General features: G+C 36.4%; 2 protein-coding genes and 1 long non-coding RNA gene across 3 annotated transcripts in view; all 3 read right to left on the reverse strand.

Annotated features, from left to right (window-relative positions):
• LOC107556431 (transmembrane protein 136-like) overlaps positions 1-2,290 on the reverse strand; it is a 3,323-nt gene extending 1,033 nt beyond the window's left edge. The window contains exon 1 of the mRNA XM_016239555.1: positions 2,092-2,290. Within this exon, the coding sequence (XP_016095041.1) occupies positions 2,092-2,287 (196 nt within the window). The 5' untranslated portion in view covers positions 2,288-2,290. The remainder of the gene's footprint in view (positions 1-2,091) is intronic.
• Positions 2,291-3,668: 1,378 nt separating this feature from the next.
• LOC107556432 (uncharacterized) lies at positions 3,669-5,716 on the reverse strand. The gene is made up of 2 exons (XR_001605281.1): positions 5,565-5,716; positions 3,669-5,470 (listed from the first exon to the last, which is right to left on the reverse strand). It is a non-coding gene; the product is annotated as an uncharacterized lncRNA (long non-coding RNA).
• A 1,309-nt stretch (positions 5,717-7,025) lies between these two features.
• On the reverse strand, positions 7,026-25,778 carry mcama (melanoma cell adhesion molecule a). Its single transcript, XM_016239537.1, has 12 exons — positions 25,739-25,778; positions 18,203-18,366; positions 16,494-16,719; positions 16,319-16,389; positions 16,130-16,217; positions 13,853-14,032; positions 12,750-12,877; positions 9,931-10,078; positions 7,794-7,909; positions 7,516-7,657; positions 7,281-7,411; positions 7,026-7,184 (listed from the first exon to the last, which is right to left on the reverse strand). Exons 1-12 carry the CDS (start codon positions 25,776-25,778, stop codon positions 7,026-7,028), a joined length of 1,593 nt encoding a protein of 530 aa, XP_016095023.1.
• Positions 25,779-26,418: the final 640 nt, after the last annotated feature.

Consider the following 26,418-nt stretch of genomic DNA (forward strand, 5'->3'; position numbering starts at 1 on the left):
ATATATATATATATATATATATAAGGTAAGATTATCAAAGAACAATGAAGGACAAGCTAATAATCAAACGTCTCTCTCGTGATTTTGCACAGAATGCTGTCAGATGATTTGTGCTTTTCTGCAGCCTGATCCACAGAAGAGACTGAATCTGGAGAAGATGCATCTCTATGACTAGTTTAGTCAAGGATTAGCCTTTTAATATTATTCATATTTAATTTTTATTTTACATTTTTTCCAAGTCAATTTTGCTCTAAGCGTGTATTTAGACAAATCATGCTGGTATATTTTTTGTTTCAGGTCATGGAGTAAGACATGTAGAACATCAGAAAACAACTCCTGTCATGGCCACCCTGCTGTTTTCTGTCTTCAGCCATTTTTGTGTCTGGTGGCCTGACAAGAGTGGCCTTTCCATCCCTCCACTTAGGCTTTAATGTCTTTGCGGGGCCGGCAAGTCCTGGTAGTGCCTGGCACCTTGACTTGAACCAGCAATACTTGCATCTGGCGGTATTGCTTGCTTGGGGATGTGTAAATAATAATTACTTTGTGAGAGAATTCATAAGAAAATGTATAAGAAATTTTGTAAGAATTTATATCACAATTTATAAGGAATTTTGCAAGAAAATGTATCGCTTCTGAAGCTGCAATGGCCTCAGGGGTCCCTGTCATGAACTAAACAAAAAATCTACTGCCATCTGCCATCTCTAACACTTCAAAATGAATACAATTAATGAACTGAGCCGAGCACTTCCAGAGGTTCCAAGTTTGGTCCGAGATATTGACCAAAACGCGAATTGGTTTATTATAGCGCCACCTAGTGTTGGGCAGATGCGTGTCTGTGCACATAAGTAGCGGTGCATGTTTGGGACCATCCTGCTGATTTTGGGATCTCTGTGATTTACGGTCTCTGGCGCCTATTTATTTTTGATGGCAGAAAAATACAGAAGAAGCAAAAGAAAATCAGTACAAATGCAAATGGGTTCCAGCACCTTTGCTGCTTGGGGCCCTAAAGATATTAATAAACATAGCCCCAAGAATAACTGTATCACCAGTGTGTCATAATTCTACAAATAAACTGGTTTTATGCATTTAATTCAATTATTCGTATCTAAGCTTAAATTGAGCATTGAGAAAGTAGAAGAATTTAGATTTTTTTTTTTACACCTGGTTGCTGAGTTCTTAGTTAAAATGTAAAGTTACTTATTATAGCGCCACTTTGTGGCCGTTTTTCACAAAATTTGATACACATATTCGTTCTACTGAGTCTATGGTTCTACCATGATGTATGAATATATCCATTTTGTATTGGTAGGTAATTCAGGTTTGTTGTTATTAGCCTCTAGAGGTTTGATTGGCTGCTGGTGACCATGATTTTTGAAGTATCAAAGTCTTATTAGAGGATATGTTAGGATTTCGACACAAAAAAAGATGCATACCAATTTTCAACTTCATGAATCATAATACATAGCTGAGTTACGGCGATTTTTCAGTTGTTGCTCCCCCTATTGGCCGAATATTATGAAACCTGTTGCATATCCTCAGAATGTCCTGTTGTCTTGTCTTTCGTGAACATTGCGTTCAGCAGATGTTGGTCAGCTTGTAAAAATGTCCATAATGATGCCAATCTTTGCAACATTTCAATGAATCAAAATGTACCATTTTGTAGACTCTGAATTAAGGATTCATGAAAAAGAATTTAGCCCTTATGTTTCCAAAGTTATGGACCAAATGCAAATTGACTTATTATAGCACAACCTAGTGTCAGTTTCTTTCTACTTTTTTGGCTATATAAATATCACTTACTGCACCAAATTGCATATATCTATTCAGTTTGGGCCTTAAATTAAATTAAACCTATGTGTTTTTCCCTCTCCACATTCCTCTATCATACAGTATATAAGTCTGATAAAATATTACACTCAAATAATGTTGAGTGCACCTTTTCTCTTTTTTATTACTGTTTTGTTTGAAAGGTTCAATAAACTGTTCCATTTAAAAGAAAATGTTTTGTTGTTGCTGTTGTTTTTATTTTCTAACTATTATTTCATATGTCAGGCTTTAGAGGGTTAAAACTTTCCAAACAGGACAACTTACCTGGGTGTGTGAAAGGCCATGGCCCAGCAATGAAGCCAATGTAAGCAGTCACACAGACGATCAGGATGCCGTGGAGCAGAGTTACCAGCCTGCAGTTCCACTCACAATCTCTCGCACTGTTCAAGTGACACAGAAACACATACAGAAAGTACCAGCCAATTAGGCTGCAGCTCGTCTCCACAATCATCAAAGGCATTTCTGCGCTGGAAAGACAAAATAGACAAACATATTAATAAGATATGCACAATTCTTGTGTAGCAAATATTTAAAATTGCTGTCGGTATCAGGGTTTTATAGTTAACTACAACTAAAACCATAAAAAACGAGACTTGAAATAAAATATAATTTAACTAAAAATGTAAAAAAAACATATTTTATGTAACTAGTTGCCAAGGCCACAGTCCTCATTTTTATGTCATGTAACTTGATGTACAAAAATAACTAAAATGAAACATAATGAACACTATGTGCATATTTAAAAAAAAAAAAAAGCATAACAAAGCTAAATTAATAAAACGTTAAAGACAAATAGAAAGTTTAATAAGATATAAATGATATGTGTACCAAATACTTAAAATTTATGGCTGCATCATATTTATTATAATTAACTAAAACTAAAACCATAAAATTATTGGGACTTGAAATAGCTGAGAATCAGCTGATGCAAGCTTGACTCACGTGACCTGCCAGAACTAATGCTAACGCTTAATTTCATGACTTTGTTCACGTCTGACTTTGGTTTCTGATTATTGTCATAAGCAAGAATGACTCGAGTTTTCTCATTTGATTATAATAATTATGTGTCTGGTGAATTTCTTTAACTTCAGCACTATGGAATTAAAACTCAGAATAACACGGTAATTAAGAACAATATGTTCAGTGAAACTGAATGACAAATGCAAATGTGCCCTTCGCAAGTACACATCTCAATAAAAGATATCATGGAAACTGTGATTTAAATAAAACCAGCTTGGATCAGCAGATATTGTCATCAGTGCTGACGGATGCTTCACTTCAGCAGACAGAGACTCTGTAAAAACACTCTTCTGCGCTTCTGGATTCAGATCTGCCAGAGGAAACACAACTGGACACCTGGAGGAAAGACCTGCATTGAGAATGAAACAAAAGTGAAGCTTTCCAAGAATTTGAGACAAACACTGAATGTAACATATCTTTATTTTTTGGCCAAAAATGATATAAAAAATGCAAGCATCAAACCACAAGTACTTAATTTACAACCATAAGTGAAATCAAACATAACACATTGCGTAACTGTGTTTGTGAACAATCTACAATGAGAATGATAGTTTGCGCTATTACAACATAATTTGCTCACGAGGACAAGCAGGGGAAAGGTGCCAGTGTAGTATGCAGTGGTTCAACAGTGTTCTGACAGTCTCAAATGGCTCGCACTAATATTTAGACAATGGAAAGATTGTTAAACTACGAAAAAGAAAAAAAGGTGCCTGTGTCTCTGTTTCACTTCAATAAACACAAAAGGTTGTGAACTGAACATGACTTGTAAAGGAAAATAAGCTGAACACAAAAATAGACAAAATCAGCCAACTTTTTTTTTAATAGCTTTTTCGATGGAATTTAAGCATAACACAACATGAGTCTAGAAGAATGCATAAGCAGAGCTATAATTAAATATGAATTGTCCAAGTGCGGTTTAGTGTTTTAACAACAGTCCTGAAGTTATTAGGGTTCAGCTTCCTCAAGCTGATGTAGATAACGTGTCACGTCGTTATTGAACAAAAGTAAAAGCCAAAGCCACATTCAAGAACATGAAACAAGTCTGTACATTAGAACAAATCCCATTAATGAATGAATGACAGGCCTCAAAAACGAGCTTTTCAAAATCTGAAAAAGTAACTGAAAAACTGAGAGCAAACAAAGGAGCCATCGGTTTTTAGGCTAAAACGTACTGCTTCTCTTTCTAAAAAGTATTATTATTCACGGCATTTATGAAAACAACAAAACTTTCCCTTCACCAAATACAAAGTCATGCGCAAAACAAACAAGACAACACAAAGGTTTCAGTGTAACTAACATTGACGTGAAATGAAGACACATTTCCGCAGGCACTGCAGTTGAGGCAGAAACAGAGGGAGCTCAAAACACAAAGAGCTACAATTTCCTTCCCTACGACTATTTACAAACAGTACACGAGCTCTGCAGTAGTTTGAGTTGGACCGTACACACACTATTAAGTGTCAGCTCAGTATTATGCCGGGGTCATGTTTATTCGGTCATCCAGGTTGCACTGGGTTTCTTAATATTGTGAAGGGCTGTGTGTTTATGAAGACTACACATCTGTTATTCTCAATGTCTTTACGTGGGTTTTTTAATGAACAGCCTTTCAAACTGAACTTACATTTATTATTTGGTCCATTGGGATTTACTGGAATATCAGGAGACGACTAAATGTTCTGTACGTTTAAAACAAAATCAACTTTTTCGCTGTTTGTAGATGCTTTCTGCTGCATTATGCAAGGACTGAAAAACGAAAAGAAAAATCTGAACAGAGCTTAGAAAAGCACATCTGGAACCAATAAGGTCACAAGTAGGATCAATCGCAAGACATTTATAATACAGTATATACATTTTTGTGGTCTAAAAAGGACATCAAGCCTCATTTGTGAAACAAGCAGAATGAATTCATATGAAAAACCATTTTTATGTAAATAGTCACATTAATAAATGCGTTCATTTGTGCTTGAGGTGATGATGACATATTTTTGTAGGGCAACTCGGAAGTAAGCACCCCCCTGGTTTCCTTGACCAAAACCCAACAGGATTTTTCCATTAACTTTTGGGTTTCTGTATTTTATGTCATAGAATAAACCGTCAAAATAGCCTGAGCTTGTATTAACCAGAGACCTTATTTCAGAGAATTAACCAAAAACCCATTCAAAAAAACCATCGACTTCAGAATGATGGAAAAGCTAATTCGTTTCCAGACTTTGGCCTACAAAAATATGTCATCCCTGCAGCACTCTGTTGGTTTTTGATGCAACGTGGTGCTCACATTAGATGTAGACAGGGTGTAAGAATGTTTTTACACCGTAATTCATTTTGCTTGTTTTTAATGGATGAAGCTCGTGATCTTGAAATTGGTCGATGGTTGAAGAAAAACAATGGAGAACAGTAGAAAACAGAGAGCAATCTTCCTTTATCGCTTACGTCCCATTTATCCAAGCATGGATACTGCTGCTCACACACGAGATACAAAAGTACAGTCCACTTTATCCAGAGGAGGTGGCTGCTCCACAAGAGGTCCTCCAGCTCTTAAGACTTGATTGTTGGGTCAGGAGGGAGGTACAGATGCCATCTTTAGTCGCCCACAAGTCTTCACTTATGAGCTTAGGGCACTGCTCTTTATTCCAGGAAAAAGCACCACATAATAAAGTTAAAGAGATGTTCTTCAGGTCATCTCATCATGGTAACAAGAGTCAAGCACATATGGTTACCTGGTCATTGGGAGTTTTCTTTTCCCCATTGACGCCCTTCAACAGCACGGACTCCTCCGTCTTTTTTGCCTTCATCTCTACGACGATGTCCTCTTTGTTAGTCTTCTCCTTGGTGCTGTAGGCATTCATGCTGTAGAGATTAACACACCGATACACCACACTGCAACATTTGGCTGCATAGATGTTTTTCTGTACTTCTGAACTGAATTATATATTGCATATGCAATTTGTTGTTAGAAAGTTTTGTCAAAATCCCTACAAGAAGTGAATCAAAAGTTTGGACACAACTGACAAAATTTGTTTCTCATGATTGTAAAAACCGTTTGATCTTCAAATGCCTATTTTTGCAGACAAATAAATTGACCCATATGAATTTCTTTTCTAGAATGATATTATTATTTTAATAGGGTCTGTTTATAAACATTAGTAACATGAACATGAAATACATGAAACTACAGTATAAGTCATTATAATCAGTAATTATGTCCCCACTGGATGCAACAAATGCCTCGTTTGTAATGGGTTTTAATGGTTTTGTCTCATCATGCCGGGAGATGGCATCACAGTCTGTTAAGGGGCGTAACATTTCCGTCACACGCTTGAGGTATTCGGCCAATCACAACGCACTGGATTGCTGGCCAATCAGAGCACAACTCGCTTTTCAGAACGATGAGCTTTGTAAAAATCGAAGCGTTTCAGAAAGGCGGGGCATAGAGGAGAAACAATAATGTACATTATGTGGGAAAAAATTTGTTTTTTGAAACTTAAACCGCATAAACACATTTCATTACACCAAATACACAAAATAATGTTCTTTTAAGCAACCTCATATGACCCCTTTAACATTGATAATGATAAGATATGTTTCTTGAGCACCAAATTAGCATATCAGAATGAAGCATCATGTGAAACTGAAGGATGTGGTGAAATGATGCTGAAAATTCAGCTTCGCTTCACAGGAATAAATTACATTTTAAAATATATTCAAATAGAAAACAGTTCTTTTAAAATGTTAAAAAATATTTCACAATATTACTGTTTTTACGATCAATTAAATGCAGCCTTGGTGAACATAAGTGACGTCTTTCAATAACATAATAAAAATTGACCAACTCAAAACTTGCACAGTAGTGTACTTATACATTTTATAAATTAATAAAACATAATTTTATACATAGATAAATTTAGATAAAATATGTAAAAATTTTTTTACAATAATCTAAGCATAGATATTACATTTATATTAAAAGAAATGTTCCTAAATAAATGTTTGTTATTATAATACATTTAGTCCATTATATTTAAGTGTCATATTTAACATTAATAATCAAATATATTAAATATGAAATCAACATGGTCATGATTAATAACAGTGATTAATCATTATTAATAATTATTATTATTCTAAAATGTTTAATAATCAACTGGATGTTCCCTGATTTTCAGTGTAAATAAGGAACATTAACACGTACTGCTCCTGATGCTGTAAGTCTTGGTCTCTATTCCAAAGTCATTTGTTGAATTGCAGACAGCAACCATGTCAGTGGTAACTTTAAGCATCACAACGCTGTGGACTTGATCCTCCGTCTCTCTTTTAACCACCTCACGCCAGCTCTGAGACTACAACACACACACACAAATACATAAACAAGACAAAAGCGTCAATCCACAGCTCAGTGTAACACGAGCAGAGCACTGAGAGGAAATCTGTGTTACCTGACTGCCAGTGATGCTCCAGGTGATGGCGGGTCTAGGGTAACCTCCCACCTCACAGCTCAAATTCACCCAACCCCCGACTTTCTCCGTCAGCTCAATCTCCCTCTCCGCATCCTTCATCTGAGGGGCGCCTGGAGGAACAGATCCAGCAACTATTTTAGAAATACTAAAACTAAATATAAAGCTCTTTTGGTGAGTTTCAGCAGTTTAAATCCCTTGATGAGCTCTTCCTCACCCTGTACGATAATATGGACAGAACCGCTAGTCAGCAGGCCTGGAAGAGACGGTACAGTCACCTCACAGTCATACTGTCCAGATGTGTCAAACGTGGCATCCTGCAGCTGGATTAAGTGTCCCCTTCCAACCTCAATCCCATCCTATACACAAACAAATGTGTGCAAACAAATTTAGTGAAGAACGGGAGGAGTAAAAAGAGGCTCTAAACGGAATGTGGGAGACCAAATGAACGTGTCTAGAGTGCTGAAAGGTAAGTGAATCACACTGCAGCGTTACCTTAAACCACACAGTAGACGTCTCTAAAGACGACAGGGCATTGCAGGTGGCTGTCAGACTCTCTCCTTTCAGCATGACCTCAGAGTCTTTGGGCACCACCACAGCTGGGTCCAGATCTGAGCACACACACATATATGTGAACGGTCAGTGATTCAGAGTAAAAGCCTTGTTGTGAGCGTTACTTGAATTATATCAGCTTCATTTAATGAGGGTGAATAAATGATGACAGAATTGTTCATTTGGGGTAAAGTATTGCTTTCATATTGCTCCAGCAAAATTGAACTTTTAACTTAAAAATATCACTTTTTTAATCCATTTTTTAATTAAAATGATTAATGAAATAATAGAATTAAAACAAATGTATGTATTTTGCAACATAAATAGAAAATGTGGAAGAATTGAGGCCTAGTAAACCTAGGGAAGTTTTATTTTTCAATAAAGGGTGTAACTCATACTGCTAATAATGTTGGCTCCTTTATGTTAAATTATTTTTGTCATTTTGTTTCTCATTTAAATCACTTTGGCCAAAAGTATCTGTAAAATTAATAAATAAAATTTTGGAGTCGGTAAGATTTTTGAAAAATGTTTTTGAAAGAATGCTATAATGCTCACTAAGGCTGCATTTAAAAGTGATATTGTGAAATATTATTACAATTTAAGATAACTGTTTTATATTTTAATATATTTTAAAATGTCATTTATTCCTCAAATTTCAGCATCATTACTCCAGTCTTGAATGTCACATGATTCTTCAGAAATCATTCTTATATGCTGATTTGCTGCTCAAGAAACATTTCTTGTTATTATCAATAATCAAAGTTGTGCTGCCCATTATTTTTGTGAAATCCGCAATACATTTTTTGTTTCAATATTTTTATGGATGAATAGACAGTTCAAAAGAGCAGCATACAATTGAAATAGAAATCTTTTGTAACACTATAAATTTTATTAGTGTCATTTTTGATAATTTCAATGCACCCTTGCTAAAAAAAAAGTATTAAAGGGGTCATCTGATGCGATTTCAAGTTTTCCTTTCTCTTTGGAGTGTTACAAGCTGTTTGTGAATAGACTAAAGTCTCAAACCCAAAGAGATATTCTTTATCAAACTTAAGAGTCAACCACGCCTATCTAAAATGGCTCGTTCCAACACGCCCCCACATGTCTACGTCACTATGTGGGAAGATTTGCATATCGCTGCCCAAATGTTCACGCAAAGAAAGAAGGTGTAACTTTTATTCTCACTGTAGTATTGTTGTTGCCGCCACCGCCATGTCGTGAAGACGCTGTGTGTTTTGTTGTGAAACCGAAACTACTTTGTTTGGCCTTCCAAAAGAGAACACGACTAGAAAATAGTAAAATATTCAGATGTGTCCAGCGCATTTTATGGAGGACTGTTTCCTGATCCTGGAAAAGTAGACTACAATGCCGGCTGTTCTGACTCACAGACTGTAAGTACATTTTCATATTTAAAGAATTTGCCACTGATGATTCAAACGTGAGTTTTGAGCAGTGTAGAGTAGCGCTTGTTGTTTGTCATTTCTCCGATCACAAATGCAGACATGGTTTGATGTTTACGGGACGTGATGCAACGCGTAAAAAGACAGTATAAGTCATTATAATCCGTAATTATGTCCCCACTGGATGCAACAAATGCCTCGTTTATAATGGGTTTTAATGTTTTTGTCTCGTCGCTCCAGGACACAGCATCACAGTCTGTTAAGGGGTGTAACATTTCCGTCACACGCTTGAGGTATTCGGCCAATCACAACGCACTGGATAGCTGGCCAATCAGAGCACAACTCGCTTTTCAGACCAATAAGCTTTGTAAAAATCGACGCATTTCAGAAAGGCGGGGTATAGAGGAGAAACAATAATGTACAGTATGTGGAAAATAATGTGTTTTTTTAACCTTAAACCGCATAAACACATTTCCTTACACCAAATACACCAAATAATGTTCTTTTTAGCAGCATCATATGACCCCTTTAATATAAAAATCTTATCTTGAATGGTAGAGAAAATGTTAATTATTCAACATTATTAAGTGTCAACAAATTTGGCAACAATACTGATAGATGATTCGATTATGCTGGTGTTACTGTGTGTGAAAACTTGAGAAGCTGGAAGTTGAACTCACAGTGCACAGAGAGCTGTAGGGTGTCTAACACCTCATCATGGTTCACAGCATCCACATCCAGAGAGTGACATTCATACACACCGCTATCTGCACGAGACACTTCCTTCAGAACCAGCAACCCCTGAGAGGAATCCAGCTCCACATCTGACTGTTATGAGCAGGACACACAGAAGAGTGTGAATGTCTATTATACATTCATCCATAGACCACAAGTAATAGTATACAGTGAGTAACATGAAAAAAAAAATTATACAATCCCTTTATGTTTTTTCAATAAAGTCTGAGTAAAGTCTAGCAGTCATTCTTCAGCAGTGTTTTTTAACTGTGGTCTGTGGACCACTTGATATCCTTTACCAGTGTTGTTATTGTTAACTAAAACAAAAAATGTTTTTGTTAACTGAAATAAAGCTGAAATAAAATAAAATATAACTATTACATGAAAAACGTAACTTAAAAACTTAAACCAAAATAATTAGAAATGTTACCTTGGCAACTCTGAAATAAAACGCAAAACAATAAATTGAACAAAATTATATTATATAAATAATACTAAAATAACACTACCCTTCAATTAAAACTATATATTAAAATTATTATATATTATAACTATCTAATGTAATTATCAAAAAGCACCATCATTGAATTCTTTGATGGATTAATCAGCTAAAACAAAGAATTACCTCTATAATTGTTTTAATATTATTTCCGGACTAATTAGCGTTAATTACTGTTGTCTCACTTCAGAAATGTAACATAATTGAACACTGACATTTATGAAAACAGTCTGGGCTGCGTTTCTCGATAACGATTGATCTTAGCGCTTAAGACTGTTTTCTACGAGTCAATTTACGATCGTTCATTATTGTTTCACGTGCGTTTCCCAAAAATGCACTTAACACAATCGCACGTAGCCGTACTTTAAATGATACTTAGGAGTCGCTATCCGTTTGTCAAGTGCTGAAATGTCACCTTATAGAATGGCTCGTAATTGTAGTACACGCTCGTTTATTGAAATGTTAACCTAATGCTGCGTTCCAGAGAACTCGGATATAATAACTATAATACAATATTATATTATATTATATAAAATAATATATAATATACTTTATAGAGAGAGAGAGAGAGACGTTATTTCCGGGTCCAGTACATGGCTGGTGCACGTCAGCAAGTCATTGACAGATTTTTTTCCCAGTCTTTGAAGCATATTTCCTACATTACTCTTTTATTTATTTATTTATTTTGTTCAGTCATTTAATTTAGGTGTGTATTTCTATTTTTCTGCCCTTTCTAATTATTTAATTTATAAATTAATAATAAAAAAGAGTAATAAAGTGTACAATAAAGTACAATCAAATCCTTATATTATAATCTCATTGCACTTGAATAAAGTTAAAGGTGTAATCTGCCGATTGTCCTGCAGGTGACCGCATAAATCTGTCTTCTTACGATGCACTTAGGGCTTTACGATTACTCCAGAGCACGCGTAGATCTACGATAATTTTCACGTGCTACTTAAGTTACGATGCTTTTGGGAAACAGACCGTAATATTAAGATCAGTCGTACGATCGTTTTTATGAACTTCTTAGGCTTACGAAGCTTTTGGGAAACGCAGCCCTGATTAAGAAAGTTCTTTAGCTAAAAGGTACAGTTAAGTTATTTCAAATAAAATAAAAAAATCGCAATTTGGCACAATTACAGACTGGCCTTTTTAGCCTAGATTGGCATAGACCAGGGCTGTCCAAACTCGGTCCTGGAGGGCCGGTGTCCTGCAGAGTTTAGCTACAACTTGCCTCAACACACCTGACTGGAAGTTTCTATGCCTAGTAAGAGATTGATTAGCTGGTTCAGGTGTGTTTAATTAGGGTTGGAGCTAAACTCTGCAGGACACCGGCCCTCCAGGACCAAGTTTGGACAGCCCTGGCATAGACTAAAGAATATTTAAAACTGCAGGTAGTTGTTTTGAGGTAGTTGGTACTTCTCCTCAGATTTGCAGTTTTTGCTTTACTGAAGTGGTCTGCCATCTGCAACATTTGAGAACCACTGTTGTAAAGTCATTTTGTCATGTTGTCATTAAAGCAAATGCATATTAAACACATACTTAAAGCTGCAAGTCAATTATGGTACTGTTCACTCTGTGCATATCAAGCACATTGTCTGGGCCAGACGTCTACTATGTCCGCTTCTTCTCATTGCTTTACAGCCTCCCATTCAGAAAAAACGGGTCCAAATAAAAGAGACTATTCTCACTTGTTCTTGGTTGAAAATGATGGGTGCTGGGGGGTTCCCATCGCCTTGACAACGGATCTCCACTGTGTCCCCCTCTTTGACCAAGCCCTCGGGCGATTCTTTCCATATCTCCACGCTGGTCGTGGGGTCTATATGACATATGCACATAACACAAAGAGCAAAGGGCCATGAATCTTATTTCATTCAAATGTATCTCGCCAAGGCAACATAATTCTCATACTCAGTTATTTTTTGGACAGCCCTGGCATAGACTAAAGAATATTTAAAACTGCAGGTAGTTGTTTTGAGGTAGTTGGTTCAGATTTTCAGATTTGCAGTTTTTGCTTTACTGAAGTGGTCTGCCATCTGCAACATTTGAGAACCACTGTTGTAAAGTCATTTTGTCATGTTGTCATTAAAGCAAATGCATATTAAACACATACTTAAAGCTGCAAGTCAATTATGGTACTGTTCACTCTGTGCATATCAAGCACATTGTCTGGGCCAGACGTCTACTATGTCCGCTTCTTCTCATTGCTTTACAGCCTCCCATTCAGAAAAAACGGGTCCAAATAAAAGAGACTATTCTCACTTGTTCTTGGTTGAAAATGATGGGTGCTGGGGGGTTCCCATCGCCTTGACAACGGATCTCCACTGTGTCCCCCTCTTTGACCAAGCCCTCGGGCGATTCTTTCCATATCTCCACGCTGGTCGTGGGGTCTATATGACATATGCACATAACACAAAGAGCAAAGGGCCATGAATCTTATTTCATTCAAATGTATCTCGCCAAGGCAACATAATTCTCATACTCAGTTATTTAGTCAGTGCTGACAAAGCAAAGACCTTTGTAGCTGTGTCACAATAAACACACCTCAAAATGGAGTTTACCATTAGCAGTGACCAGTGCTGGGTAGTAACTGATTACATGTAATCTGGATTATGTAATCAGATTCCAAAAATTAACAAAGTACTTGTTATTACATTATATGTTTTAAAATGCTTACAGCATTTACAGTTACTTTTTGTTTTTGTTTACATGATTGCATATTATTCACATTATTCAAATAAATTATTTGTAATTTATTGATTTTCCCTAATTATTATTTTTTCTCTTTCACATTTCTCTTTACATTGATAAGCAACTTGCAAACCCCCTGAGGTTCTTTCACAAACCCTAGTTTGGGAAACCCTGACGTAAAGTGATATTTACAGTATTTCTTCTTGTTGATAGCAAACAATGGAAGATATTTTCTTGCTCTTTCTATTTTTATATCAGTGTGGTACAAAATATTCCTATTTAAGTCAATGTGACTTGAGTCAAAAGTAATCTAAAACCAGTCAACAAAAGTAGTCTGATTAGATTACCTAAAATGTGTAATGTGTTACGTTACTAACTACAATTTGTATCATTTGTATCTACCCAGCATGGCCTGTGAAACACTAAAGCTATCTGAAATATAAAAAACAGTCAAATACAAAACCATGTTAGATCTGTCAGATCTAATGTGATCTTTTAACCTTAGTGGTATTTCGGACCAATGAGATTTCACAGTGGGCGGAGCTATCCAGCACATTGCAACAGATACAAAAGCCCAAGCATCCAAGTAGTGTTATTTAGCTTGTCCCAGATGCAAGAGTTTGAATATATCACATTCCACTTCATCAAAAACTCTCAATCATAAAAGGACTTACAATGAACTGTAATATTGATGCCTTTGGACTCGGATGTCCTGACAGCTCCTGGGACAAAATAGCTGACTTCACAGGAAAAGTGGGCGTCTTTGTCTTCCTTGGTCACCTTATAATGCAATTCACTCTGCACTGTATATAGACCACTGGATTCCTTCGTCACTAGCGTTACCACGTTCGCCACTGACATGAAACATGCACACAACCAGACATACATTCACATTAGTGGCAACATTTAAGAGGAAACAGAACTTAATTCTTCATATAAACCTTGCTGGAAAAACCAGGTCATACCATCTTTAGGAGTAGCAGGTTTTTAGAACAATGTTGCTTGTTCAGTGTGGTCTACCAGCTCAAAAGAGCTTGACCAAGATGGACTACCAGGCCAGTAAAGGTTCCACCAGTCCAGCTGACCAAACAATGAACACAGCCTGGACCTGCTAATGACCTAATAACCAGCTACAGCTCTAAAGTCAACATGAAACGTGTTCGCAACTCAGGACCAAATTTTCTTAATTGGGCATTAATTGGATTGTGAATAATAGAGATTTTTTTAATCATTATAATAAAGCAATAAGCCCCAAGAAGCCGTGGTTTACAGTGAATTTATAACAGCTAAGGGGCGTTGCCTAAAACCCCCTTAGCTGTTATAAATTCACTGTAAACCACAGCTTCACGGGGTTTATTGCTTTTATAAAACGGTTATTCCATATATGTAGTAAGGTTTCACAAAATAAAACAGAGCAAATAAAGTGTAATGATTAGGGTGTAACGATTCACTCGTTTTCTCGATGCATCGATTACATACCTTGACGATGCAATGCATCGATCTTGAAACATGGATTTTTGAATCGTGAATCGTCGATTTCGGACAGTAATCGATTTAAAACGCTAAGAATCTAATGAATCGCGATTTCTATAGCGATTCAATGCTTTCAAAATATATACACATTAAATTACTACAAGCACTAATTAATGGAGACCTTGAACAGTGTCCGTGCCCTCGCATCTCTCCTTCACGCGCTCCACTATTTACCGCCTGTGACTGTCACAGGATTGCGCTCGCGCTCAGTTCGTCTCACTGACACATGTTTTGAGCAGCTGATGTGTGATCTCTCCTGAGTACTCGTGGCCAGTAATGCTAAAGTGAAGTAGTTGAAGGTGGTGGAGGTGGGGGTCCCCCTCGGTCCGTTCGGCGCGGGGCCCGGTGCGACTGCACCAGTTGCACCCCCCTAAGGATGGCCCTGAATGCACTTAAAGAATGCAGAATCGAATCGTTAATCGAATCCAATCTAATTTAATTGTGTAATTTCTGAGTTTGCAAAAATTGTTCTGAATCGTTCTGAATTTATAAAAATCGTTCTTGAATTGAATCGAAAACCTATGAATCGTGAATCGAATCGATTCGCTGTCTACCCAAAGATTCACAACCCTAGTAATGATATTAATAAAAACAGTATTCTTCCACCAAACAATGTAGTTCCTCAGAAACAGTTGTGGTTGCAATAAAGTGGTTGCCAAGCAACACACAAAGTAAACAAAGGTGTATGTTTGTAGAGTAATTTACAACAGCTTCAAACGTGGCTCAGCCAATCAGAATCAAGGACCAGAACTATCCGTTTTATAAGCTGATATTAGATAATGAATTGTGTATGCTCATTAGAATTAATGAGCAGCTTATTAGAATTTTAATATATCTACATCACTAGTCTCAAAGGTGAAAAGTTGTTGCATTTTAATGTAAAATTACACATATAAATCAATTTTTTCTTTGTTTAATGTACACTGATGAGTCCTGCACAATAAGACAAGCAATATGTGTTAATAAAGTAAATAAGGTCCGTTTTGATTTGATGTTTACTCTAGGCTAGATTCTTCTAGATTTTCCAGCAGGGGACATGAATGTTCATATACTGTACATACAGTTTAAAGGTTTGGGCTTAGTGTTGTTGTTATTTTTTTTGGACAGGATTTTTTTTTAAGATAACTGGAGTAATTCAATATTTCCATTACAGGAAAAAAATACATTTTAAAATATATTAAAAAGATTTGGGTTAATAAATTGTAAAAAATATTTCATTTCAATATTTCAATAAAAACCTGCTGACCCCAAACATTAGGACACTTGTATAAAAAGTAATTAATATTATTAATATTGCTTGAAATTATATTAGAACTGAATTATAAAGCGAAATGAATGATAATGTTATAGAAAAAAAATATAGATACATCTGTCAGTGATGAGGTCTGTGCAAAGCATACAGTATTCCTTTTACTCACAGCCATTAATAGGGTGGATGAGGATGTGATCACGGTACCATGTGATATTTGGCTTGGGAAAGCCTTCTCTGGTCTCACAAGATGCAATCTAACCAAATAAAAGATGTGTCAGCTTAAACCCACCACACAATATTTGACTCACACAAACATAATATATGAACACAGAGAGAATCTAAATATATGATGTACCTTAGCTGGGGAGTCACCGGACACAGAAACTCCAGAGAGGACACCGTCAATGACAGGAGGCTCTGGGGGGTCTGAAAACAGCAAGTTAATATTTATACTTATAAACTCAGGAAAAGAAGCAACGATATTAAGCAATTTAGTGAGAATGTTCAACTGACAAGAGTGAGAGACTTACCAAAAACCTTCAAGAGAGTCCTGCCCTCTCCATTGCCTGCTGCCAAACCACTGACCTGACAGAAAAACTCTCTTTCATCAGACAGCTTAACGTCCTGAATGGTCAGAGTTTCTCCATCACTGTTTGATCGCACACTGATACGATTGCTGTAGCTCGTGTTCTCGTCCACCTTCTGCATGGTCAGGTCGCTGTAGGAGATCCTGACCCGGTGACCTTCATGTTCCCGCTAAGGATGATGGGAAGTAAAACTTGGTAAATGGTCTGTAGATATGATTCGAGTCCCTCATTCAAATGTAAGTCTAAGGGACTTTTTAATCATTTTAATGTCAGCCAGGCAAAATGTTAAAATCTGAGCAATTAAATATATCCAGAAACATTAAAGGGGTCATATGATGCGATTTCAATTTTTCCTTTCTCTTTGGAGTGTTACAAGCTCTTGGTGCATAACGAAGATCTGTAAAGTTGCAAAGACTAAAGTCTCAAATCCAAAGAGATATTCTTTATAAACGTTAAGAGTCAGCCACGCCTACCTAAAACGGCTCGTTCTAACACGCCCCCACATATCTACGTCACTATCTGGGAAGATTTGCATAGCACCGCCCAAATGTTCATGCAAAGAAAGAAGGCGTAACTTTTATTATCGCTGTAGTATTGTTGCCGCCGCTGCCATGTCGTGAAGTGTGCTTCGTTGTGAAAGCGAAACTACTTTGGTTGGCCTTCCAAAAACGATGCCATAGAAGAACCTTTTTGTCTAAATGGTTCCAGAAAGAACCTTTAACATCTGAAGAACCTTTCTGTTTCACAAAAGGTTCTTTGTGGTGAAAGAAGGTTCTTCAGATTACAAAAACGCAAGAAAGAGATGGTTCTTTAAAGAATCTTTGACTGAATGGTTCTTTGTGGAACCAAAAATGGTTCTTCTATGGCATCGCTTGAAGAACCTTTTGAAGCACCTTTAGTTTTATGACCCCTTTAAAGTGTAAGTTGACCCAAAAATGGAAGTTCTGTCATAATTTATTCATCCTCATATCATTCCAAACCCATAAGACTTCCGTTCATCTTTATGTTTCCATTCATCTATTTCTAATATTCTTTCATCATTTTGTCCATCTATTGAAAGTCCCTGCAACCAAAAATTTCACACACTAAAAAAAACACACAAAAAAACAAAGTACACGCAGTAAAATACATTGTAAAAGTGCTCCAAATGAAACAAGCAGTTTAGTCCAAGTCTTCTTTAGAGACACGATCCATTTCAATGATGGACAACTTTAATTTTATTCCCATTCAAAACATTGATCAATATTCATAGAGCTCATCAAATATGGTCAACGAAAGCTCTAACATACTTGCTTGACGTCACATAAACATGTTTGAGTTTCTGCAAGAAACAATGAAGTTTGTTCTCACACCAAATAAGCATAGTTGAGCTTCGGTTTATGCATGCTGATCAATGTTTATATGTGAATAAAAGCCTAAATTGAATCTGTTCTCCACATAAAGCGATTGCATCACTGTAGAAGACTTGGATTAAACTGGATTACTTTTACAAATCTGTCAGGTTTCTTTAAAAATATCTTAATTTGTGCTTGAAGATGAACACAAGTCTTATAGGTTTGGAATGACATGAGGGTACACAGAATTATCATTTTTGGGTGAACTATCGCTTTAAATCAAATAAGTGAAAGAGCCTGAGAACTTTCAGGACTCACCACAAACCACTGGACCATGACCATCATGGGCTTCTCAGTGAAGGCGTACAGGCAGGGGATCTCTGCAGACTCATCCATGTAAACCTCTACAGAGTCCTCCATCCTAAGATCCACTAGCGCCCAAGCTGCCAAAGAAAACACATTGAGATTGTGTGCTTGAGGCCCTATGAGAACAAACGCTGCTTTATCAACACGTGAAAAAAAAAAACACATTAACAAGCTTTTAATGCATTTTAGATTGCGTACTAATGTTTAAGCCACAGCCTTAGAGAAAACTCAATTACACTCCTATTAATGTTAGGTCAGCAGCAGTAAAACACTCTCTTTGTTAAAATTGTTCAGGATCAGTTGAAGTCTGTACATGATGACAAGGCCCTTGCTGAATCTGTACACTGTTTTTGCTTGTTCTGCACTGATTGTGGGGTGAAATTATTTAGGATTGATTTAATATGGTAAAAAGTGGACAGAGAAGACATAAAAAAAAAAAAAAAGCCAAAGCAGATACTCAAACATTGCTGGTGACACAGGTTTTCATGCTGTCATGTTGAAGATTTACGTTTTTCATAGTTTCACAGTTGAGACTTCTGCAGAATTCTGGGACTGTAGTTTGCATGCGGGCCAACTGAGAACATCAAACAGTTATTAAGTCATTGGTCTCAGTTGTTATCCTGTTGTGATTGTTATCAGGACAGCTCACATGGTATCTATGCAGTTCTTTTAAATTTTCCGGAACTGCTTGTTGGGGAAAATCAATGTAATTCCAATGCACATACGTCAGATCTGTTGATAGCAAAAAGCATATTCAAATTAGCCAATATATTTAGTAAACAAATACACAAGGGATGTAAGAGGTGCATAACTTGACTGAGGAATGTTTAAATTCTGCAGAACTTTTTGTAATTCTGCAGGCAGATTCTCTGCAGCCTTGCTGATGACCCACATTTGTAGTTGCATTGATCTTGCAGAAGTTGAAAGCTAAACCGCACTGGCAGAGCTTCACATGGCTGGCAATATTACTTTAAAGAATGCTCTAGGCCACCATACCACATCAGCACTGACCGAATCACAGGAAAATAGGCAAAATCATTAACTCCATGCAAGTTATTCTGCATATAAGCTATTACGTGTTATGGCTCTTGAATGCATTTTCATAGAAAGCAAGAGATAAAACATGGCCCATTAGCTTACTTCATAATGCATAAAGTGGATTGTCTTTGCAGGAATATGAAAAACTATTAATATACATTTAAGATATTAAGCTGAATCTTGCAAAAATATGTCCAGGTCCGCAAGAAATAAGAGCATAATTCAGAATAAATCAGACTATTTTAGGAACATTAAGATTGTTTGTATTGTGACATATGGTATTTAACACAATTAAGCTAATTTTTAAAAAAGCTAATTAAACTTATTACTATAATGTGTCTAGTACTTAAAGATAAAAAATCTTACTATATTACAGAGAATGAGATTCTGCATTACAGTAAAGATAACTGGCAGGAGGGAGACTTTACTGTCAAATCAGTTAACAATAACACGCTATTGAATGGTTTTGTGAAATTCACCCTTAAATGGATAGTTCACCCAAGAAAAAAACTATTTTTTATTAATGTACACTACCATTCAAAAAGTTTGTGGTCAGTAAGATTTTTATTTTTACAAGTAATTTATATTTTTATTCAGCAAGGATGCATTAAACCAATCTAAAGGTAAAATAAAGACATTAAAACAATTCAAATAATAATAATAATACTAATAAATGCTTTGCCATCAAAGGAGTAAGTGGCATTTTAATACATACTAAAATAGAAAGTAGTTATTTTATATTATAATAATATTCCACAATATTAATTGTATTTTTTAATCAAATAAATGCATCATTGGTGAGCAAAATCTCTTTTAAAAACAATAATACATTTTACTAAGCCCAAATGTTTGAAAGGTATTTATTTATTCATTCATTCATTCATCAATTCATTCAATTTCAATGTGACACAAAATAAGATGTTTAGCAAAATGTCCGAGCTGCTCTTGTCCATTCAATAAAAGTGAACAGAGACTGGATTGGTTCAATATTTATTAGTACCAAAATATATGGCTCAAGTACTACATTCCAAGTCTCTGAACCCAGACAATAGCTTTGTGTGGAACAGTCTGAGTAAATGAAGACTCAACTTTCATTTTTGGGTAAACTATTAATTTAAAATCCTCCCTGTCTTTACTTTCTGGCAGCCTCTTTTGTGGCAACATTGAGGTTTTGAGTAGCAAACACAGACCTGCCGGCAGCTGCCACCACACCAACTGAAAAAATACAGACCATATGTCTTTTGTGTGTGATGATTATATTTGGCAGCACACCTTCAATGAAGCGCAGAGAAAGAACAGCATTTTTAAAAACAAGACCCAGATTTTGTGACCACAAGCGTGATTTTAATCTGAAAATCTTTGTCTGACTCAGACATGAGCGATACAATTCATCTTTCATTCCTCAGATATCTGCGATCAAAACAAGCGTCCAGCCACTGTGACTTTTCAAATGTCACCCTCTGCCCTCAACGGCCTTTTTGTATCAAAAGAAAGTCATTTTTTCCTCCCTTCAGCCCTTCCATCTCTCTGCAACCTGCTCTCTGTCTCTCTCTCGCTCTTTCTCTCAGCACGCAGAAAATAGGCTTGGACTGAAAGGCCTCCTTTTTAATTGGAAACATCTGGGAAGTAGGGAGCTGGACTGGTGGGGTGCCGTGGAGACGGGTTATTATGGGATTTCCACGTCCTTGGCGAGTGACTGGTGGAGGAGAGAGACGTTGGCGAGGGTTCAGGGGTGAAGCGGCTTCACAACAACCTCATCACTCGTCTCCCTCCCCTCAGCGGTATGAGGTCAGTGGCACAGCTACTGCTGGGAAAGAGGGGATCTGGTTGTGTCAACAACACCCGAGATGGGTTGCCCTCAGAGCTCACAGTGTGTTTGTGATTGAATGATCAATGAGACATGTGGTTTGTGCAATTTCAGCTCAACACTGCAAAAAATCATATCCTTAATCAATATCTTTGTTCAAAAATCCATCACTAAACACTGCTTAAAACAAGAGGTTTAATAGTAAACAAAAATCAGACAAAAAGTGTACTTAACAGGTTTAATGAGGGAAAGAACTACAATCCCATGAACCAATGCGAATGACATAATGACAAAAATAATGGAGAAATATCCATTTAAAGTTGTTGTTACCTTTACAAATCTATTTTCCTATTTAGAAAATGAATGGCATTTTTATTTCTTGAACCTGACAGTCGAATATTGGTAAGAAACCTCAAGGTTGTGATAGATTTCTCTTCAAATGTTTGTGCCCTTAATCTTTATGTGTTATTATTCAAAATAGGCTTGGACTGAAAGGCCTCCTTTTTAATTGGAAACATCTGGGAAGTAGGGAGCTGGACTGGTGGGGTGCCGTGGAGACGGGTTATTATGGGATTTCCACGTCCTTGGCGAGTGACTGGTGGAGGAGAGAGACGTTGGCGAGGGTTCAGGGGTGAAGCGGCTTCACAACAACCTCATCACTCGTCTCCCTCCCCTCAGCGGTATGAGGTCAGTGGCACAGCTACTGCTGGGAAAGAGGGGATCTGGTTGTGTCAACAACACCCGAGATGGGTTGCCCTCAGAGCTCACAGTGTGTTTGTGATTGAATGATCAATGAGACATGTGGTTTGTGCAATTTCAGCTCAACACTGCAAAAAATCATATCCTTAATCAATATCTTTGTTCAAAAATCCATCACTAAACACTGCTTAAAACAAGAGGTTTAATAGTAAACGAAAATCAGACAAAAAGTGTACTTAACAGGTTTAATGAGGGAAAGAACTACAATCCCATGAACCAATGCGAATGACATAATGACAAAAATAATGGAGAAATATCCATTTAAAGTTGTTGTTATCTTTACAAATCTATTTTCCTATTTAGAAAATGAATGGCATTTTTATTTCTTGAACCTGACAGTCGAATATTGGTAAGAAACCTCAAGGTTGTGATAGATTTCTCTTCAAATGTTTGTGCCCTTAATCTTTATGTGTTATTATTCAAGTAGCTCACTAGTTTGAGTAACTTGCTCTGGGGTGAGTTTCCCAAACGCATCATTAGCCAACAATAGTTCAGTCGATACAAACATAGTTCAACGATTCTACAGCTCTCGACCTGTGTTTAGAAACGCAGTTTCCTGATAGTCTGACATGTGGACATAGATTATGCTCTTGGGCACAGTGAACAAGCTAACATGCAGTAAAATCGATATCTTTTATTCCATTTTAAATATATACATTCCAATAATTCATTTTAGCATGTGCAATCGGCACCGTTTTGGAGTGTGCACGTGCGTAAATGTGCAAGGGAACCCTGGTGTATGATGTGAGACCATAGAATCAAACCCTTAATGAATCAAACATCAAATAAAGCAAAATTAGTAAAGTCCTCAGATGCCATGTTCGTTACAGCAGCATTTTGGGGAAATGACATTGTGGAGAAAGCTGTTGACTGAATGAATCGCATATACATGGGAGTAAAGTGTACGGCAATTACATACTGCAAGTTAATGTGATTAACTACTAATTAATATACTATAATAATAATCTCACATGAATTGCAATATTGACTAATTAAGATATTTCTCCAGTGATGCATTATACTGTGGTAGTTAAGCAGCAAGTTACATTGTATGGGAAATGCACTCTCCAAAAAATTATCTTCAAATAAATGAAAGTATTGACCATAATGAAATATTCATGAATTAGGAACACATTCCCACAACTTATTTGTGGTTACATTTATTAATTCATTCCCTCATTTAAATTTAATCGTGGCCATGTTTTATTAATTCGTTCTATCTATATATTTTTTCTTTCGTCCTTGCACGTCAGTAAAGCCGGTTCTGTGAATAGGTAATCTCCATCACGTGCTTTTAGATGGAGTGGCATTTAATACACAGAGCCGTAGATCACTGCTATATCGCGTTCATAATCGCAGATGAGTGACATTCGATTATGAACGTGATATTGCATAGCTTGTCAGTGTAAGTGTTTTTATTAATGCCATTAATGTTAAAGTCAACTAAATGAATGTAACATGGCAAAGATGAATGCACTTTTGGAAGTTGAATGTAAGGGAAATATCATTTTGGAATTTCTGTGGTTTAATGTGATATTGTTGTTCATGTATGTTCATGATGAAATGTTCTTTAATGCGAATGACATAATGACAAAAATAATGGAGAAATATCCATTTAAAGTTGTTGTTACCTTTACAAATCTATTTTCCTATTTAGAAAATGAATGGCATTTTTATTTCTTGAACCTGACAGTCGAATATTGGTAAGAAACCTCAAGGTTGTGATAGATTTCTCTTCAAATGTTTGTGCCCTTAATCTTTATGTGTTATTATTCAAGTAGCTCACTAGTTTGAGTAACTTGCTCTGGGGTGAGTTTCCCAAACGCATCATTAGCCAACAATAGTTCAGTCGATACAAACATAGTTCAACGATTCTACAGCTCTCGACCTGTGTTTAGAAACGCAGTTTCCTGATAGTCTGACATGTGGACATAGATTATGCTCTTGGGCACAGTGAACAAGCTAACATGCAGTAAAATCGATATCTTTTATTCCATTTTAAATATATACATTCCAATAATTCATTTTAGCATGTGCAATCGGCACCGTTTTGGAGTGTGCACGTGCGTAAATGTGCAAGGGAACCCTGGTGTATGATGTGAGACCATAGAATCAAACCCTTAATGAATCAAACATCAAATAAAGCAAAATTAGTAAAGTCCTCAGATGCCATGTTCGTTACAGCAGCATTTTGGGGAAATGACATTGTGGAGAAAGCTGTTGACTGAATGAATCGCATATACATGGGAGTAAAGTGTACGGCAATTACATACTGCAAGTTAATGTGATTAACTACTAATTAATATACTATAATAATAATCTCACATGAATTGCAATATTGACTAATTAAGATATTTCTCCAGTGATGCATTATACTGTGGTAGTTAAGCAGCAAGTTACATTGTATGGGAAATGCACTCTCCAAAAAATAAATGAAAGTATTGACCATAATGAAATATTCATGAATTAGGAACACATTCCCACAACTTATTTGTGGTTACATTTATTAATTCATTCCCTCATTTAAATTTAATCGTGGCCATGTTTTATTAATTCGTTCTATCTATATATTTTTTCTTTCGTCCTTGCACGTCAGTAAAGCCGGTTCTGTGAATAGGTAATCTCCATCACGTGCTTTTAGATGGAGTGGCATTTAATACACAGAGCCGTAGATCACTGCTATATCGCGTTCATAATCGCAGATGAGTGACATTCGATTATGAACGTGATATTGCATAGCTTGTCAGTGTAAGTGTTTTTATTAATGCCATTAATGTTAAAGTCAACTAAATGAATGTAACATGGCAAAGATGAATGCACTTTTGGAAGTTGAATGTAAGGGAAATATCATTTTGGAATTTCTGTGGTTTAATGTGATATTGTTGTTCATGTATGTTCATGATGAAATGTTCTTTTATTGTTTTTATTAATTTATAGCATTAACAAGATGACCCGTTGAAATCATTTTGGGAGCGATGACTGATTGAATGTATTTTTAGTCCAGTGCCTGTATATAAGATTAATATTGACCAAGTTCAGAGGCTGTCATATGTGGATCAACTTACTATGTTGTGTATTTTCAACAGTTTCTATATGAAAATAACTTTTATATTGATTCAATGGATTTATTGCATTTTGAAGAAAAAAAAGTGTCATGGATTTATTGCATTTTGTGAAAAAATAATAACATTTTATAATAAATCTTTGAAAATGAAACTCTTCATAAATATTTATATTACAATAGACCAAAACAAAAGAAAAGTATCATACTATATTAAATTATACTCAAAACAATGTCCAAAAAAATACTTAAAAAAGAAAAAATTAGAAAAGTAGATTTTTTGAATTTTGAAGATATTTTTATTATTTATTTATTTTATTATAAACAAGACAAAAGTGCTGATACTGTATATTTAGGGGCTTTTTACACTATAAATAGAGCATTTCACACTAGATCTGGACTATAGCCAAAAATGTCACTTAAAGGACAAATCAGAACTATAAAAACATAATTTCACAGAAACCTCAGTTCATATGTTGGTGATATTTCTAGTAAACCTGAAGCCCTACACATGTGTTTACACCACATTTAAATGTGGACATACCATAACCATAGTTTTTAGCCTATATAAAGCTAATCGTAATTACTTCAGACTAACCCCAACCCACATCCTGCCTCTAAAACTGAACTTTTTACATATTCAGAATACTTTATTTTTTTTTTACTTTATTTTTTAGAGCATTTTAACCTTTGAGGATATCCCCAATGGGAGATTTTGTCAGATTTTGCAACGTTTGTGGACAATTTGGTCCCTAAAGTGCAGCTAAGTGAACCCCCCCCACACACACACACACACTCACACACAAAGCCTTATTAAACTCACAGTCACATCCCGCTGGTCCCATTCTGTATTCGCACCCCATTTTCAGGGCTGCTGTCTTTCTCCCTCGCCCCCTCCCTCTAGAACCCCACCCCTGCCGAGAGCAGCCGCCCCACTCATTGTGACTAAGACGCTGGCCCTATTTGCTTAGACCTCTCTGTCCTTTAGCACAGCTTCACTGAGGCCCCCCCGACTGTGTCCATCCACCCATGGCCTTCAGATACAAGCCATTGTTCCCACACCTGGGGAGCAAATCTCCTTCTCCCTGTCTGTCTCCATGCCTTATCTAAGCTTAAAACATCCTGAAGTAGCCTATCTCACATATGTCCCTGTTTAAGCCTTCAGGTAAACAGAAAGGTGAACAGAAGTTCATTGTGTGCCCCAAGTGGTGTTTTTCTTATCATCTCCAACAAACATTTTTGAAATAGCCTAGAACAAACAAGTTAACAATGATTTTTTTCTTAAACATGGCTGGATAATCGGATTAGCAAATGTGTAGAATGTCTTGTCAGAGGAGATCTGAGGCAAAGACCTGCATAATGTTTGCTTATCTGAGAGAGAGAAAGAGGGGTCAATGAGAGTGTCCACAATAAAGAGCTTTTAAAAATCTAGTTTCAAAAACATCTGCCATGTTCTTAGGAACGTAGGCTTTGTATTCATGTTGGTTTCATGTGTGTGTGGTT

This window comes from Sinocyclocheilus grahami, unplaced genomic scaffold (assembly GCF_001515645.1).
Source record: "Sinocyclocheilus grahami isolate Dianchi unplaced genomic scaffold, SAMN03320097.WGS_v1.1 scaffold567.1, whole genome shotgun sequence".
Classification (NCBI taxonomy): Eukaryota; Metazoa; Chordata; class Actinopteri; order Cypriniformes; family Cyprinidae; genus Sinocyclocheilus; species Sinocyclocheilus grahami.

Bases quoted from the DNA above. Each gene is read 5' to 3' on its own strand.
- mcama (XM_016239537.1), bottom strand. From the start codon at position 25,778: ATGGGGTGCGAATACAGAATGGGACCAGCGGGATGTGACT. The intron at 16,720-18,202 runs GTGAGTCCTGAA...CATCATCCTTAG, and splicing joins TCATGGTCCAGTGGTTTGTG to CGGGAACATGAAGGTCACCG. The intron at 7,658-7,793 runs GTAACGCTGCAG...GTTTGTGTATAG, and splicing joins CGTCTACTGTGTGGTTTAAG to GATGGGATTGAGGTTGGAAG.